At 26.2% G+C, this 13,799-nt stretch overlaps 3 protein-coding genes across 7 annotated transcripts in view; all 3 read right to left on the bottom strand.

Annotated features, from left to right (window-relative positions):
* Window positions 1–1,277: 1,277 nt before the first annotated feature.
* On the bottom strand, window positions 1,278–3,717 carry LOC134833861 (doublesex- and mab-3-related transcription factor A2). The gene is made up of 4 exons (XM_063848339.1): window positions 3,508–3,717; window positions 1,694–2,071; window positions 1,425–1,531; window positions 1,278–1,350 (listed from the first exon to the last, which is right to left on the bottom strand). Exons 1-4 carry the CDS (start codon window positions 3,715–3,717, stop codon window positions 1,278–1,280), a joined length of 768 nt encoding a protein of 255 aa, XP_063704409.1.
* Window positions 3,718–5,342: 1,625 nt separating this feature from the next.
* On the bottom strand, window positions 5,343–7,822 carry LOC134833858 (hematopoietically-expressed homeobox protein hhex-like). Its single transcript, XM_063848334.1, has 3 exons — window positions 7,786–7,822; window positions 5,715–5,926; window positions 5,343–5,657 (listed from the first exon to the last, which is right to left on the bottom strand). Exons 1-3 carry the CDS (start codon window positions 7,820–7,822, stop codon window positions 5,343–5,345), a joined length of 564 nt encoding a protein of 187 aa, XP_063704404.1.
* Window positions 7,823–8,351: 529 nt separating this feature from the next.
* Window positions 8,352–13,799, bottom strand: part of LOC134836066 (piezo-type mechanosensitive ion channel component) — a 39,252-nt gene continuing 33,804 nt past the window's right edge. For all 5 annotated transcript variants that reach the window (XM_063851243.1, XM_063851247.1, XM_063851245.1 and 2 more), the window contains 7 exons: window positions 13,290–13,693; window positions 12,558–12,864; window positions 12,120–12,493; window positions 10,692–11,066; window positions 9,968–10,630; window positions 8,685–8,826; window positions 8,352–8,612 (listed from right to left, as the gene is read on the bottom strand). In XM_063851243.1, the coding sequence (XP_063707313.1) occupies window positions 8,487–8,612; window positions 8,685–8,826; window positions 9,968–10,630; window positions 10,692–11,066; window positions 12,120–12,493; window positions 12,558–12,864; window positions 13,290–13,693 (2,391 nt within the window). In that variant the 3' untranslated portion in view covers window positions 8,352–8,486. The remainder of the gene's footprint in view (window positions 8,613–8,684; window positions 8,827–9,967; window positions 10,631–10,691; window positions 11,067–12,119; window positions 12,494–12,557; window positions 12,865–13,289; window positions 13,694–13,799) is intronic.

Raw genomic sequence — 13,799 nt, 5'->3', positions numbered from 1 at the left:
GGATTTGAATGATTTTTGGCAAAAAATATTTATAATAAAAAATGTAAAAAATATTGCAAGCTACGAATAAAAAAAAATATTAAAAATGTAGTTAAATAGTTTAAAAATTAAAAAGGAAATTTTCAAAAATTTTGTAAAAAAAAATGTAAGTCAATATTTTACTTTTAAAATTTAAGTTTAAATGTTTATTTTTAAATTTTATTTAAATTTAACACAATTAGGGTGCCCAAAACTTACTTTTTTGTCATAGGGCGTCGATTTTTTTTATTATAAAGTGGTAAGTTATTCATATATTTAATTTTATATTTTTTTTCTTATTTTTAGTTTTGTTCCGATTTTTTAGTTTGTTTGACAGAAAAATTTATGCACATCTCATATGAATTTTCATATCAATTTAGAAGACCATACTACTCTTAGATTGGCTTAGTGTATCAAAAAAGACGACGAACTATATAATGGATAGGATAATGGAACACTTTCTTTCATGATTCGCTCTATAATACACGTCAGAAAGCGAAAATGAAAAATCCGGCCCAAAACGTTTACAAGACAATTTTGCTAAAAAACGTAAATTTTCAATCAGCAAAAAAAAAATGATGGAAAAATTATTTTAAAAAACTACTCATCCATAAAACTTTGAAGGAAGATAACATTATTCTAAAAGGTTCAGAGCTTTTTTGAGAATAAAGTAGAGTTCAATTGACAAAAACTCATCAAGGCATAGTACTTTTGTCTTTTATATATGAATGAATATCTGAAGAATAGATCAAAAGAACAATGATTCTAATATGATCAGGTTTTCAAAAGAAGAAAACATGAAACATTTTCAACGATGGAATGCTTATAAGAGTAATTGTTACTTAGTTATTTTTTAAATAGAAAAGATTAAAAAAAAAATAAAATAATTATTCTAAAGAAGTATCAAACGATTTAAAATTAGTAAATTGTTTCAAAAAGTTCGAAAGAATATTTAAAATGCAGATTCTTCTTGAATTTCGATTTTTTATTTTTTTAAAATATTTTCTCAAATAATATAAGTAGCATACCCACAGTTGAACCTAAAACATTTTGTCACCCTATTAATGACGAAAAATTTTTAACGCTCTTTAATGAAAATTCAAATTTTGCAACATTTATTCCATTTATTAATTTCATAATATCTCATAAATTCAAGTATTTTCAAATATTTCCTTACACAACTACGATAAACTTTCACATATAATATTTCCTTCCAAATAATTTTTAACCTTCACTCAACTGCTCATTTTATTTACTTTTTACGGACTCAATGTTTGATGAGCAAATACTGGCGACGAACTTGCAATGCAAGTGCAGTGTGGAATTTGACATCTGTTTCAATAAATTAGTGAGAAAAAAATTACATTAAAAAAAATGAATAAAAATCTTCTAAAAAAATTTCCTACCTTGGAGCTAAATTTGGTAAATTCATGGTTACAGGAAACAACCATTTCGGATAATAAACGAATGACGGAGGAGTGTATGGAGGAACTGACGTGGCATCAGGATGGATCTGAAAAATAATTTCTTGTTTATTTTTCTAATCACTCAAATTTAAAATAAAACAAAAAATAGAAAGTGATCCAAAAACAACTTTCTTCAACCATATGCGATGATCGAATCAATTTCTTTGTTTTTCTTAATTTTTTTTAAAGAACATTTTTTTAACAAGTACCTGCTGCGACGATGGTGCGGGTGGTCTAAATGCCGAAGAAGCTGAAGTTGTTTGGGGTTTGCTGCATTGTTCAATCGCTCGAATCAAGTCAGAATCGCAACGTTTGAGAATGAGTTCAAGCACGCTCCGTTTGCGATGCGGAAAGAGTTGAGCTAACATATCAATCGCATTTTGAGAAACTTGAGCTTGTTCCGAATTTTTCTTTGAATCATTCTCGACGATATTGGGCGATGGAGATTTATTGGGAGAAGCACAAGGTTCTGTCACTGTCATTCCATAAATTTTTCCGGGAGGCAGTTGCTCCAAATGTGTTCCGTTCTCATTGACCAAACGAAGAGCGATTGCATCTTCGACCGCTTGTTGACGCTTGAGGGCAACCTTTAAACACAAAAAAGAGGAAATTTAGACAAATCACGTCGTGTTTTATTAAAACTCTCTCCGGAGAAACAAGACAAAAAGAAAAAAGTTAATTGATAAAATAAACAAAAAAAGTGAAAGATTGATTCCTTGTCGTCGTTTTTCGTCTCATTTTCATGCATTATCACTCCCGGTGTGTTGTTTTTATATAAATGTTAAATAAACAAATCGTCTAATGCATAGTAATATAATGTTTATTGTGTTTAACATTTCATTAGGTTTGGATGCCGAAACCACACATTATTAAGTTGAGGGAACATTGTTCGGTAATTTGATTCATTTAAGATAAATAAAAGTTTTAGAAATTTTTCCTCTAATTTGATAGATAGATTGATATTCAAGAGGGAAATGATACTAAAATAACAGGTTTGAGTCGTTTCATCAAGTGCAGCTTGAATATCGGGTTAAGGGGATTAGAGAAATGATAATCGACTTATGGTTTGATTCTTTTTTGTGACTTTATGAAGAAATTGAGAGAAATTATGATTTTTTTGTAACGAATTAAATTAATTTATGCAATAATTTTTTCAAAGCTTTTGAGGTAAAGTTTTCAAATATTTCAGCATTTTTATTAAAAAGCATTAAATTTTAATTAATTTTAATTAATTAATTTTTTTATTTTTCTTGGTTCTATTTCTTTTAATTTTCCTTAAAAAATTCAAAATTTTTCATAAAAATTTTAATTTTATTTAATTTAATTTAAAGAAATTTTAAAAATCTTTAATTTACCTAATAATTTTATTTTTTTTTTAATTTTTTTCATAAATAAATAGTAAATAATTTTTGTATTGATAAAGGAAATTTTACTATTTTTATAATTTTAAGAACATTAATAAAAAAATTTTTTTTTTGATAAAATATTTAGAAATTTTATATTTGTTTAAAAATTTAAAAAAAAAAAAATTTTTAAAAATTTTTTTTTTTTTTAAAAAAATTTTTTTAAATTTTTTTTTTTTAAAATATTTTTTTTTAATAAAAATAATTTTTTAAAATATTTTTTTTTTTTTTCATAATAAAAAATTTAAAAAAATAAAATTTTAAAGGACAAAAAAACATGCAAAAGATAAGAAAATTTTGAAATCTAAAATTACAAAAAATACATTTTAGAAAGAAATTAAAAGGTGAATTTTTATTAAGATTCGTTTAGTTTTTTTTATAATTTAAAAAAAATATTTTTAATTATTTTTTAAAAATTTTTTAAAATTTTTTTTTTTAATAAAAAGAATTTTTTAAAATATTTTTTTTTTTAATAAAAAAAATAATTTTTTAAAATATTTTTTTCAATAAAAATATTTTTTTAAGAATTTTTCTTTATTATTTAGAATATTTCTTCAAAAATTTGCAATTAGGTATTATTTTTTTTTTTGAATTAAAAAAAATAAATAAAAAAAACTCACCTGCTGAGCCATAATCCTTTGACGCTCAAAAATAAGCGAACATTTTGCACATCGACAATTTCTGTAGGAACAATTTTTCTTATGTCCCCTCAATCCGGAGATAATTCCATGATTTCTACATCTTGCACACTTTGGCACTCGCGGATTATTCCCGTAGGCATTTAAAGCCATTGACAATTTATTTCCTTTTGGAACGCGAGATTTTCCCATTTTTTGATCTTTTTCTTCTTTTAATTCTTTTGACTCTTCTTGAGATTTTATTATTGGGATCATTCGTTAATTTTTCTTTTTATTTTTCACTTTTAATCAACAAAAATCTATAAAAATTATTTTTTTTTGTATCAAAATTTTTTCCAGACTTTGAATCGAGTCGCTTTCAAATCAACAATAAACTGTTTCAAAATCGCCACCCAACTTGTCGACCTTTGAAAATGAATTGGAAACACGAAAAAAATATCGCGGGTGGTTCTATTCTTTTCTTGAAACGAAGAAGATCAGTATCGATGTAACGAATTTCCTCCAAAAGTTTGATACACAAAAACGTACGAGAAAATTTAAGGATTGGTCCATGTGTGCACATTTTCTTCGCAAGAGGCGTGGTTAAAAAGTTCTGAACGACCAATACGAGGAAGAGATACTTTTCGATACATAACAAGATGATTGAAAATCTCTCGAGAGATAATGGAAAAATAATTTTAGAATTAACATCTGATGACTTTCGACTCAAATCAAGAAAAATTTTAAACAAAATTTTCATTCAAACGAACAAAAAAATTTTTTTTATTTTTTTTAGATTCACGAAATGAAGCAATTTGGATGGACCACACATGTTGATAATGTAAATTTTTTTCTTTTCAATCGAATTTTTGACGGATTAAAAGCATTTTTTTCTGTGTCAATGTAGAATTAAAAAGAATCCAAATCAACTTTTGGCAAGATTGATAGACATGGATGCCAAATTTTATCATGGATTGAATCAATTTTGACCTCGGTTGAAACATTTTTTTTAACAGAAGAAAATTAAAAATGGGAGTCTGTGTTTATTTACTTTAAATACTTTTAAAACAAAATTTGGACCCATTTCAAGTGAAGTGTTGTTCGTGTTAATAAACATCCTCGAAATTTGCTTTTGTGAGGTCTGCCGATACATTTTTTTTCTGTTTGAAGTACAAAAAACTACTTCAAAAGTGACACAGGACAATTTTTTTTAAGTTAATTAAGAAGATGCAATTAAGAAAAATATTTTAAAAAGTTACGAAATTTTTATTTGAATTAGCAATAAAGCGATTTTCAAATTTTTTAACGGTCATTTTTTAAATTGACATTTAAAATTTTTAATTAAAATCTATTAAAATTCAACAAATTCAATTAAAACTAAAAGTTTATTTTTAAAAAATTTGAATTATTTATAACAAATTTTTACAAAAAACTTGTAAATGTCAATAAAAAAATTTGCGTAAAAAATTTGAAAATCGCTTTAGGCTAATTCAAGTCAAAAAAATATAACAGAAATTATAAAAACTTTAAAATTTGTAAAAAAAATTGTGAAATATTAATTTTAAGACATTTAGACGTCTTTGAAAATTTTTTTTAAATTTCAATTCAAAAAATGACAGTTAAGAAATTTGAAAATCGCCTTTTGCTAATTCAAAAAAAAAACTAACGAAACATTTTCACATATTTTATCTGCCTTAATTCTATTAAAAGGACACCCTCCGCAGTTTTTTTTTCAATTGATGTACGACGACGAAATAATTCTCAAATTACTATCTAAACATATTCATTCATTTATTACCAATATTTACAACTTTTTTGTTTGTCAAAGCAGAAAAAAATCACTTATCCATTCCATATGTTTCATATCGACTGCTTTTGCTCCGATATGTCTGTGATGTATCTCTCGAAGCATTTTCGTCATCATTTTCATCTTCGACATCGATGTCATGCAAATGTTCCAGACTTGAAGACGATCGATTGTTACAAATTGTCTGCGGTTTCATGGAGGTTGAGTAATCCAAAACGTGTCTGTAGCTGAGAAGATTGGAAGACGAGGTTGCTTCTTCATTCGTTGGAGAATCGTTATCAACTTGTCTTGTTGAGGAAATTGCCCGACGGAATTTTGCACGACGATTTTGGAACCAAGTTTTAACCTTTTTGAGGTAAGTTTTAAATTTTATTTTAAAGACAAAATTTTATAAAAATCTTACTTGTCGATCACTTAACCTCAATTGCTTTGCGAGATTTCTCCTTTCTTCGGGTGACAAATATTTATTTAAGGAAAATCTTTTTTCCAAATTTTGTGTTTGTTGCGGCGTAAATCTCACTTGACCTCCTTTTCGTTTGCTACAACTCGTCGCCAACAAATATGGATGTTGAAAGTGGTTTCCAAAGAAGTATTCTTCTAAAACGCGTGATGGCACTGAAAAAATAAAGTTATCACAAAATGGATTAAATTTGATTGATTGGTAATTGATCGCCGTGAATAGTTATCAGTTCAAATAATCGAAAAGTAATAAACATCCAATCGGCGTGAAATATTCTCGATGATGCCTTATCGAAGCTTTAAAAGTAATAATTTATCGAATCAACGGAGTAGATATACCTGAATGTGTTTGAAGACGTGATTCAGTATCGCATGTCAATTTTTTCGATAAGGATGGAATTAATTACTGTTTAAACAAGATACAATCGTTCAATCGATTGCTACCTTATTTAATGTTGTTTGGTAAATATTACTATTAGCAGATAGTTTTTTATATAGATTGTTTAAATATGAGTCATCAAATTTTTATTTTACCTAATTTAATTAAATAATATAATTTTATTAAATTTTTTTATCTTAATTTTTTTTTTAATTTTTATTTTTTTTAGAGGTTTATTATATTGAAAGAATATTAAAATTTAACGAAAAAAAATTTTTTAAAGTGATCAGGGGCTGTTAATGAATTACATTTCAAAGAAATTTTCTAAAGCGGCATGCAAGGAGTAAGTAACGTGAAATTAAACTTTTTATTACATTCAGTATTTAAAAAAAATAAAATATTCTTAAATTTTAAACAAACTATTCAATTTTATTCTATTTTACAGATTTCTAAAACTAATGGAACAGTTTTTTACGAAATATTGGAACAAATTATTCAATAGCAATCATTCTTATATTACAATGAAAAATTTCGAATTCCAAATATTCCAAAAAATAATATGTGAGAACCAAATATGGGATTACTTCTAAAAAAACATTCGAGGATATTCGAAATGAAGCGTATACTTTATTAGATAGCTTGGCATTAGCAGATTGCCTTTTTAAGATCATATAATATATTTGAACAGCAAAAGCCTGCTGAAGCAGGATCACTAGATCATATGAAGAAGAAGTTTTGATAGTCAAATGCATTCATTACGATTTATTGTCAATTTATTTTTTAACATTGGTCAAAGAAGAAACATGTAAAAGTATTTCGCCATGGCACGGACAAAAACAAAACTTGAAATACGGACTATGGTATTTTTTATTTGGTACAGTGATAAAAAAATTATTGCCATATTATAGAACAAATTTCTAATTCTTACAAAATCCTCTCAATATTCAATCCAACAATATTTTTATCATATAAAAATTTTCTTTTGCTTTGGATAGAAAGAAAATACTCAAAAATTCTAAAGTCTAAAATTTGCAAAGAGGAAATTTCATAAAACCAAAAACAGAATGTACCTTTTTAAAAATTAATTTTTAAAAATTTGCCAATATGACTCAAAGATACGCAATATAACATAATCGATTGCTTCTGATAACAATCTGACAAGTCTAAAGTTTGTTAATTATTTGTTTTTGGCACCATCTAGTCGTGCGTATCAATCACTCGTAAAAACGAAAGCTCATCGTCTGCCTATTGTCTACAGATAACCTTAAAATAGGTACAGAAATTCCCAAATTCGTTGCCAACAATAAAATTTAGGAAACGCCTTAATTGAATAGATAAGAAACTAAAATACAGGTGGCGATCAATGAACTTCCCCGAATAAAAATAAATATAGTTTAAATATTAGGCAACATTGATAATTTACCGATTATAAAGAAGAAAAACCAAAATGATAAAAAAAATCAATTGTCGGCGTTTCTTTTTATTTAAAAGTAGATTAAAATTCAATAAATAGGCAATATTTAATCAATTTTTAATTTGTGATTGATTATTTTTGATAAGCACTGATTTTATTGGTTTTTCTATCAAACATCCACGCGAATTACTGAATGCATCACGAGTCATGTGAAAAACTTACCTTTCATCAGATTCGAGTGAAATTCTTTATCATCCATGTTAGGAGGTAAAAAAGGCATCTGATGGATATTTTCATACAAAAACTGAGATTTGTAAAATTCTTCCATATTTTCCGGGAAAATGCGAGATTTATGTTCGGTAGTTAAACACAAAGGCAGTAAAGGAGCTTCTTCAGTCAAATTTGTTGTTTTTAAATTTTCACTTTTATTTTTTGTGTCACTTAAAATGTCATCTATTCGAAAAGAGACTTTTTGAGGCTTTTGTAAATTCATTTTGTTAGAAAAAAATTTAAGTTACGATCGATTCGCGTTCAATTTTAATACTAAACAAGTAATTGACTCTGCAATGAAATAAAAATAATATTTTGAATTACTAATCGTATATAACCAATCACAAGAACAGACACAGTTGATAAAAAAGTGATTTATCAAGATAAGTGCTTAGTAGATTTTTCGTTTGTTATCTGAATAATAATAAAAATCATTCAAAAAAGGGGTAAAGAAGCCCAAATTTCGGTAAAATTCACATCAAAAAATTTTTTTTATTTTTTTAAAAATCAGTCCACGCAATTTTATTTTATTTTTATTAATTTTTTTTTATAATTTTTTTTTAAATTATTTTTTTTTATCAAAAATACATTCGAAAAAGAAAAAAAATATTTACAGTCGTCACTCATTTTTGCTTAAAATTTAAATTTTTTCACTAATCAGTTTTTTCATGTTCTTCCTCGAGTCTCGTCCATTTGATGAGAGTTTCCGGCGATCTGTACAAGAAGATGAGTTTAGCGAAGAGATCTTCTTCTAATGCAAATTCACGAGCTTCGCGAACCTGAAAAAAATTATTAAAAAAAAAATTTATTAAAAATTTTTGATTTTTTTTTTAATTTTTTGAGAAACTTACCACATAAACGTCGAGACATAATTGCAAAATGCGATCAACGTTTGGCAGATCTTCGAACATAATTTTGGATTGAGCTCCGAGAAGGAAGCCACGAATTTTGAAGAACGCAGCGAGTACGAAAATGACGTACATTGAGATAATACTAAAGAATAAATAAAATAAAAAAAAAAATTTAAAAAAATTGAAAAAAATAAAAAAAAAAAAATATAAAGGCACTTTAAAAATTTTAAAATATAATTAATAAAATTAAAATTAATTATTTTCAAAAATAATTAAATTTTAATTAAAAAATAAATTAATTTAATTTTATAAATTTTTTAATTTAATAAAATTATTTAATTAATAAAATTTAACAATTAAATTTATGAATAAAAAATAAAAAAATTAATTAATTCATTTAAATAATTTTAATTAATAAATTAAATTTTAATAATTAATTTAAAAATAATTATAATTAATTAAAATTATTAAAAATAAAATTTAATTGAAACCCAATTTAATTTTTTTTTATTTAAAAACATTAAAATTACTTTCTAATATTACTAAAATTTTTATTAATTTTTAACTTTTTATTATCTTGGAAGAAATTTTTTAAATCTATCATCCTAAAAATATTAATTTTTTTTAAAAGTAAATTTGTGCTTAAAATCTAAAAATTCAAGAAATAATTCAAAGCAAATTATTCATTTTTATCGTGAGTTGTGCTAATAATAGCTTCCGTATCATCTCCTTCATCCGCAGGTCTTGTCCATTTTATCATCGTTTCCGGCGATCGGTACAAGAAGATCAATTTCGCGAACAAATCTTCTTCCAATGCAAATTCATTACATTCACGAACCTAAAAAAATATTATTTTTTTTAAATTTTTTTGATTGAAAATTCGAAAAAATTAACTTACAAGATAAATATCGAGACAAAGTTGAAGAATTCGATCCACACAAGGCAAGTCTTCGAACATAATTTTGTTGAATTGTCCTTGGAAGTAACTTCCACGAATTTTTAAGAAGACGAAAAATATAAAAGTTGAGTAAATTCCGAGAATGCTAAAAAAAATAAAATAAAATTATTAATTAAAAATAATTTTTTTAAGAAAAAAATTCAAAAATCAAAAAAATATTTACCTTGAAATGATGAAAAAATTAAAAAATAAATATTTCACTGAATAAAAAAAATGTCAAAAATCAAAATTAACCGAAAAAAATTTTTTTTATGTGCGAAAAATTTTTTAAAGTGCCTTAAAAATTAAATTTTAAATTAAAAAAATATTTTTTTTCAGATCTTACCCTCCAGCTGCTACGGAACTCAACGTTTGCGGGAAAATTTTGTCGTTAAAGAGATAAACGACCAACGCATCTGCCTTCGCATACGGCAATTTGCTGATGAAATTATCATAAAATTTGTCGTTCGTGACTTCATTCACGGCCCACCAAGTTTGTGTGCTGCCATTTACGCTATTTTGGAACAATTTTATCGTGATATTGCGGAAAGTGCTGTCTTGATTGTCCTCAAAGGAACCTGGGGTGAGTTGATGCACCGTTTTCATGTCGGAAGTCTTCACTTTTACGAATTTCGGGAACAAGAAGGGGAATGTAACATTGACATCCGCGTCACTTTGGTTCAACATTTTCGACAAACCGTCACGAATTTCGTGATCTTCCGGTTTTATCTCGTATTGTTGCTCTTCCGAAAGCACTCCGGGCACTTCTTTCGAATGCGTGATGCGAGAAACCGTGTAACGAAGACGAACCGTGATTTTAGACGATCCGTTGATGTCTTCGATCAATCTTTCCTTGTCGGGCGGCGAAATATTCCAAATTGTCGCGGAATTTGAACCAAGTTCTGTGGCAGCGACATCAGCGCCTTCGTAACTCGTCAAGAAAGTTAGAGCGGATTTGTCTTTGTTGTACGGCGACAGGAAGCGTTCCCATTCTTCTTGACGTTTGAGTCTAAAAATCAAAGAAAAAAACTTAAAAAATAATTTTTATAAAAAAAAAAAATTAAACTTACTCATAAATTTTACTATTTTGTGCAGACATTGTGTAAACGGGCTCATAAGGACCAATTCTGAGTGAAATTGAAACATCGAAGGGGATATTTGGTTCTCCGACGGCACTGCTGAAGGCGAATAACGCAAGAGGGAACCAAATTAGGATGATTAGAGACATAACCATGAATCCGCCCATCAAATATTTGATCATTGGTTTTCTTTTTTGACCTCGCGGAACAGGCATGCGGTCCTCAAAGACACGAGAACACTTTAATTGATAGACATTTGCGAAGATATCTTCCATTTTAAGCCAATCAAAGACGGAGAAAGAGGTGTCAGTCCAAACCCAGTCCATGAGGGTGCGGAGCTCGAACAGGAAGGGAATGTTCATGAACCTGAAATTAAAAAAAAATATTTAAAAAATTGTTGAAAAAAAATTTTTTAATTTTGAATAGAAATTATTTTAATTTTAAATTAAAATCATAAAAATCTTAAATAAAATTATTTTTTTAATTTTTTTTAATTAAATTTTTAAATAAAAAAGTCAAAATTTGAAATGTAAATTAAAAAAAAAATAAAAAATTGCTTTTAAAAAATTAAAAAAATTTTTTTAATTGAAAAATAATTAGATTTAAATAAATTTATTTAAAATAAAAATTAATTTCTGAATAAAATATTTATTTTTTTTAAAATTTCTTAAAAAAATTAATTTATTTTAAAAATGAAAATTAATAAAAAATTTTAATTCCTTTCAAATTAAATTCATTAATTTTTAAAAAAAAAAATTCTTAAAAGAAAATTTAAAAATTAATTATTTAAAAATAAAAAAAATTTGGAATAATTTTAATAAATTATTTAAATTTTAAAATTAAATTTTTAAAAAAAAATTAAAAAAAGCTAAAAATTAATTTTTAATTAAAAATTTTAATTTTTAAAAAATTAAATTTAAAAAAATTAATTTCAAAAAAAATTATTTAAAATTATTGAAAAAAAAAATTAAATTATTTTTTTTATTTAAAAAAAAAATTTTAATTCAAATTGTGAAAATAAATTAAAATTTTTAATTAAATAAAAAAATAAAATTTTTAAAAATAATTTAAAAATTAAAAAATTAATTCAATTTTTAAAAAAAAATTAATTTTTAATATAAAAAAATTTAAAAAAATAAAAGTTTAATAAAATTTAAATTTTAAAAAAATAAAAAAAATAAAAAATAAAAAAAATATAAAAAATTAAAAATTTGAAAAAAAAAAATTTAAAAAAAAAATTTTTTTTAAAATTTTTTTTTAAATTATCGAAATTTAAAAAAAAGCTAAAAAATAATTCAAATGATTGTTTTTTTTTAAAAATTAATTTTAATTTAAATTTAATTTAATTAAAATAAATAAATTATTTTATTTTAAATTAAAAATTTTAATTTTAGGGAAAAAAATTTAAAAAATACTCACACTTTAAATCCAACGTTATTAAACAACGAATATCCTTTGGTAATAAAATTACCCAAAATTCTCGCTGGATATCCGCATCTTATCTGATAAGCACTGAACAACAAATGCCCACATTTTATCAAGTAATAAACTATCGGCGGATTGCTGCTATTGAATCGTCTCTCTGTCGTCGCCGGCAATATGAAGAACATCCAAATATGCAACCCAATAATGAGGAAAAATTGGAAAATTATCTTTCCGATCATATATTTTCGCAAATACAACGCCCGATCGATGACAATGAGGAAGAATTGAATGATCAACATGAAGAGGAAAGTCACGGGAACTTTATTTTCTTCGAAATATGACAAAACACTCGCATCTCCTCCGGCAGTCTAAAAGAAAAATTTTTTTTTTTAAATTAATTTTTTTAAGAGAAAAATTAAAATTTTGACTCACTCCAAAGGCGGAAAATCCAAAAAGTATGACAAAAAAGTTGATAAAGTCGCATAAAAAGAGCAAAGTGTAAACATCAGCTGTTTTTCGTGAACGACGATCGATGAGTTGCAAATAAAATGCCCGAGTTGATGACAAATATTTTTGGAAGGAGAGTTTTATGATGCCAGGACAGTAGTTGCTCGGTTCTTCGACGGTTTTTGTGACGACAACGACGTCATTGGAGCCATGCGAGCCTAATTGGGCTTCGGAATCGACCTTTTTGAGTTTTACTTCGACGTCATCTTGCTTCACGATGTAAAGACGTTCACTAAAATTACAAGAAAAAAATTTAAAAATTAATTTTTTATTAAAAAAAATTTTTTTTGCTCAAACCCATCGTTCAAAAAAATCATTTGCGTTTCGGCTTCGATTAATTCGTAAAACCAATCATCCCCTTCGTAGAAATAAAAGCCGGAAAATGTGTCATTTTCGGTATAAGACTCTCGCATGCTGCGAAAACGTGTTCTTATTGCTTGGGAAAACTTTGAAACTTGACGCGATTTGGTTCGTTCTTGAAACGAAACGTGACTTGTTTGACTCAAACTTGGCTCGGGACGTAAAAATTGCATCGAAGTTCGACTTAAATCAAGAATTTTGAGAATTTGTTCTTCATCGCGACCCATTTTGAAGCTAATTTGTGAAAATTTTTCAATTTTTCGACAAAAAAATCCTTTTTTTTAGAACGAAACTTACTCTGAGGATCCATTTTCCTTTTTGTCGTCGGTGCCATTTGCTTCCGCCTTGTAAAGGCCTTCTTGCAAACTGTCGTCCGTGAAATCGCTTTTCCATAATCCGAGACTTTTTAGGATGAAACGATGACAGAAAACGACTAAAAGTAGGATCAAATCGTGCGTTGCGTAACCTTTTTTCTTCTCAATGCCGATAATGCGGGAAGCGGCGAATGGTTCGTTGTCCGTTAAAGCGACTTCGTTCCACCATAAACTGTCGAATTGGGAGATGCATTTGAGGAGAACGACAACTTGCGTGTATGCGATTAATGTGATCCAGAAGGTCTTCGAGGGACGAGGGAACGTTAAAGTGCCCCAAAGGAGAACGAGGAGCGGTAATGGGAGAGATAGGATGCTGGCGGAGTTTATCTGAAAAGATAAAATTTTGAAGGTAATTAATTTTTATTTTTAAATTAAATAAAGGCAAGAAATTTTTTTAATTTATAAAAAAAAATTTAAAAAAATATTTTAATTA

This window comes from Culicoides brevitarsis, chromosome 3 (genome assembly GCF_036172545.1).
Source record: "Culicoides brevitarsis isolate CSIRO-B50_1 chromosome 3, AGI_CSIRO_Cbre_v1, whole genome shotgun sequence".
Lineage (NCBI taxonomy): Eukaryota > Metazoa > Arthropoda > Insecta > Diptera > Ceratopogonidae > Culicoides > Culicoides brevitarsis.
The sequence above is the reverse complement of the archived record's forward strand: the minus strand, read 5'-3'. Positions and strand labels throughout refer to the sequence as shown.

Bases quoted from the DNA above. Each gene is read 5' to 3' on its own strand.
- LOC134833858 (XM_063848334.1), bottom strand. From the start codon at position 7,822: ATGGATGATAAAGAATTTCACTCGAATCTGATGAAAG. The intron at 5,927-7,785 runs GTAAGTTTTTCA...TTATTTTTTCAG, and splicing joins TCACTCGAATCTGATGAAAG to TGCCATCACGCGTTTTAGAA. The intron at 5,658-5,714 runs GTAAGATTTTTA...TACCTCAAAAAG, and splicing joins TGAGGTTAAGTGATCGACAA to GTTAAAACTTGGTTCCAAAA.
- LOC134833861 (XM_063848339.1), bottom strand. From the start codon at position 3,717: ATGGGAAAATCTCGCGTTCCAAAAGGAAATAAATTGTCAATGGCTTTA. The intron at 2,072-3,507 runs GTGAGTTTTTTT...TTGTGTTTAAAG, and splicing joins AAAGGATTATGGCTCAGCAG to GTTGCCCTCAAGCGTCAACA. The intron at 1,532-1,693 runs GTACTTGTTAAA...ATTATTTTTCAG, and splicing joins CCGCACCATCGTCGCAGCAG to ATCCATCCTGATGCCACGTC.